Source organism: Vigna umbellata, chromosome 1 (assembly GCF_029865625.1).
Source record: "Vigna umbellata cultivar VRB3 chromosome 1, Vumbellata_1.0, whole genome shotgun sequence".
Classification (NCBI taxonomy): Eukaryota; Viridiplantae; Streptophyta; class Magnoliopsida; order Fabales; family Fabaceae; genus Vigna; species Vigna umbellata.
Window position 1 is genome coordinate 42870771 of NC_142165.1, and position 2305 is coordinate 42873075.

Below are 2305 nucleotides of genomic sequence, written 5' to 3' on the forward strand. Positions count from 1 at the left end.
TATGTTACATTGTTTAATTCATAAAATATAAGACGAAAAAGATATAAATCAGTTTATATACAAAACACAAATTTTAAAAATAATTTAAATACAAAAAAAATATTTAACCCAAATAACAAATATATAAGCATATAAAAGTAAAATTATATAAATCTATATAATGATAATAATATATATTAGGAAAGATTTTACTCGGACGGACATTGTGATGACATTGACATGTAATTAAGAACCTTAAGTCATACTTTAAAGAAGAAGGTTATTGAACAAATACTCCAAGCAACCTGACAAGATGGATCAAGATGAACAGTTGAAGAATGAAAATAAAAGATAGAAATGAGAAAAAAGAAGAGTAAAATATTATGGGCATATCTACAAAACATAATTGCTATTGCAACATTACAGTGTATGAACCGCAATGTAAAATGGTGACTGAAATTTAAAAACAAGGTGGTCGAAGGAAGAAGGTGCGGATCTACATATTGGCCTTGAAAAAAGAAAACTCAAAATCACAAATTTGTGATATCGATGATTAGTCTGATGAAGGAAGTTTGTCAAGAGTGTGCATAACCATCGGTGAAACCTCCATCCAGTGCAAAATGTTGGCATTCAAATCCGATAAACTTCTCCAGATCTGAGGTCGGAATCCAAGCATCACCAAATTGAGCACCATCATCGAACCACTCAACAAAATGTTGTTCCTCTTTCTTCAGGTCCATGCTTTGTTGCACACTCGTTACAAGCTTATCTTCAATGGATTGAACCATCAAAGGCGTCCTTGAAGAACAAGTAGTGTTATGGTTGCGAGTGGTTGTTGGAGGGGGAATTAGGGAATTGTTCTTCCTCGTGGTCCCAGCAAGAGAGTTTCTTCGAGTTGGGTGAGGATGGCTGTGTTCAGCAGTGTAGGTAACCAAGAAAACAGCAGGATCCAAGTGGCTCCTTTCAACCTGTTTCCTCGCCAAACACCCTTTGGAACTGCTGCACCTATAGTAGCTTCTTGGATACGGAGAACCCTTTATCGGTTTCTGTCCATATTTACGCCATGCCCATGCATCATCAAGACCTTCTGCTGTTGTTACCTGCTTCACCACACTCTTGTTCTGGTTCTTCTTCCTGCAACGACAACAACACGCACATCGTTATTCACTTTGCCCTACCACACCCCCTTTCCAAAAAGATCACATATTTTTAAGTCTGTGTAAACAAAATAGACAACTTTCTTTCTATTTTGGTATGATCTTTCAGAAACTCTCTCTCTTGATGTTTCCAAACTCATTCAACTGATATATCTCCCTCTGGGTAGCATGGTGATTGACTTTCAACACAAAATTGTACATCACAAACATTCACCTTATTAAGATATATTTCTGTGAATTATCTACACCGAAATAAGAAAGAAGACGAAAACTTTGCGCTTGATCGAATGCAAAATTGACATACCCTTTTTTACACTTTGGTGTTGGGGGGGCTTTCAAACCCTGTAGGGCTACTTTCTCTTCTGATGCTTTGAGTTCTTTGACCTGTTGGGGTTCTATGGGGATAGATAAGGAAGTTGTAACGATGGTGTGAGGTGAAAGAGGGTGCAAAACTGGGTAGAAAGGTTTATAGAGATCTTCGAGATCATCAAGGACCCTGGTGGTTTCTGAGAATTCTGGAAAGCTATCGAGCAGCTCGTCTTGGTCAGAGAAGAAATAAGAAAAATCAGGATTCGGATCGTCCATGGCGGTGGCTTCACCACTGCTTCCTCTCACGATAGCCTCCAAATCCCAATCCCTCATGCACTCAAATTCATCCATCAACCAACTATAACAATAATTATGAAGAAATGAAGAAACAGTGAGACTTGAAACTGAAACGAAAGTCAGAAATATTTTTGGTGAGTGAAGAGCGTGTTGAAGAAATGTCAACCGAATGGTTTGGTTATATATAGATAGATGAAATGGTAAACCAAACCAGTGGGTAGGGTTTTGAATGTGTGTCCTCTCTTCTTGCTTCAAAGTTCAAATTGGCAATAGTATTTTCAATAGGGTTGACTAACTATAAAGTCAAAATGAGAGCAAGTGGATGTGTAGAAGGGATATTTTTTTTATTATTTTTCAGCAATTCGGTGCTGATCCAATTAATAAGCTTTTCCCTTTACGTGGGTTCATATAGACGAGTGAAGCACAGGGAATAATAATAAGACTATTGAATCAGTCTTGTGCTTAAGTCAATTCAATATATGCAATTTGCTTCCGAGGGACCACTAATTTGAACTTTACACATTATTATACACACACATGCCCGTTTTTTCTCTTCAGCCTCC

At 37.4% G+C, this 2305-nt stretch overlaps 1 protein-coding gene across 1 annotated transcript; it reads right to left on the reverse strand.

The window, feature by feature from the left end:
• Window positions 1–337: 337 nt before the first annotated feature.
• Window positions 338–1910, reverse strand: LOC124827292 (putative WRKY transcription factor 29). Its single transcript, XM_047300317.2, has 2 exons — window positions 1441–1910; window positions 338–1113 (listed from the first exon to the last, which is right to left on the reverse strand). Exons 1-2 carry the CDS (start codon window positions 1794–1796, stop codon window positions 555–557), a joined length of 915 nt encoding a protein of 304 aa, XP_047156273.1. The 5' UTR covers window positions 1797–1910; the 3' UTR covers window positions 338–554.
• Window positions 1911–2305: the final 395 nt, after the last annotated feature.

Excerpts from the sequence above, each read along its gene's own strand:
- LOC124827292 (XM_047300317.2), bottom strand. The coding sequence starts at position 1,796 with ATGGATGAATTTGAGTGCATGAGGGATTGGGATTTGGAGGCTATCGTG. Across the intron at positions 1,114-1,440 it reads ACACCAAAGTGTAAAAAAGG|GAAGAAGAACCAGAACAAGA; the intron begins GTATGTCAATTT and ends TTGTCGTTGCAG.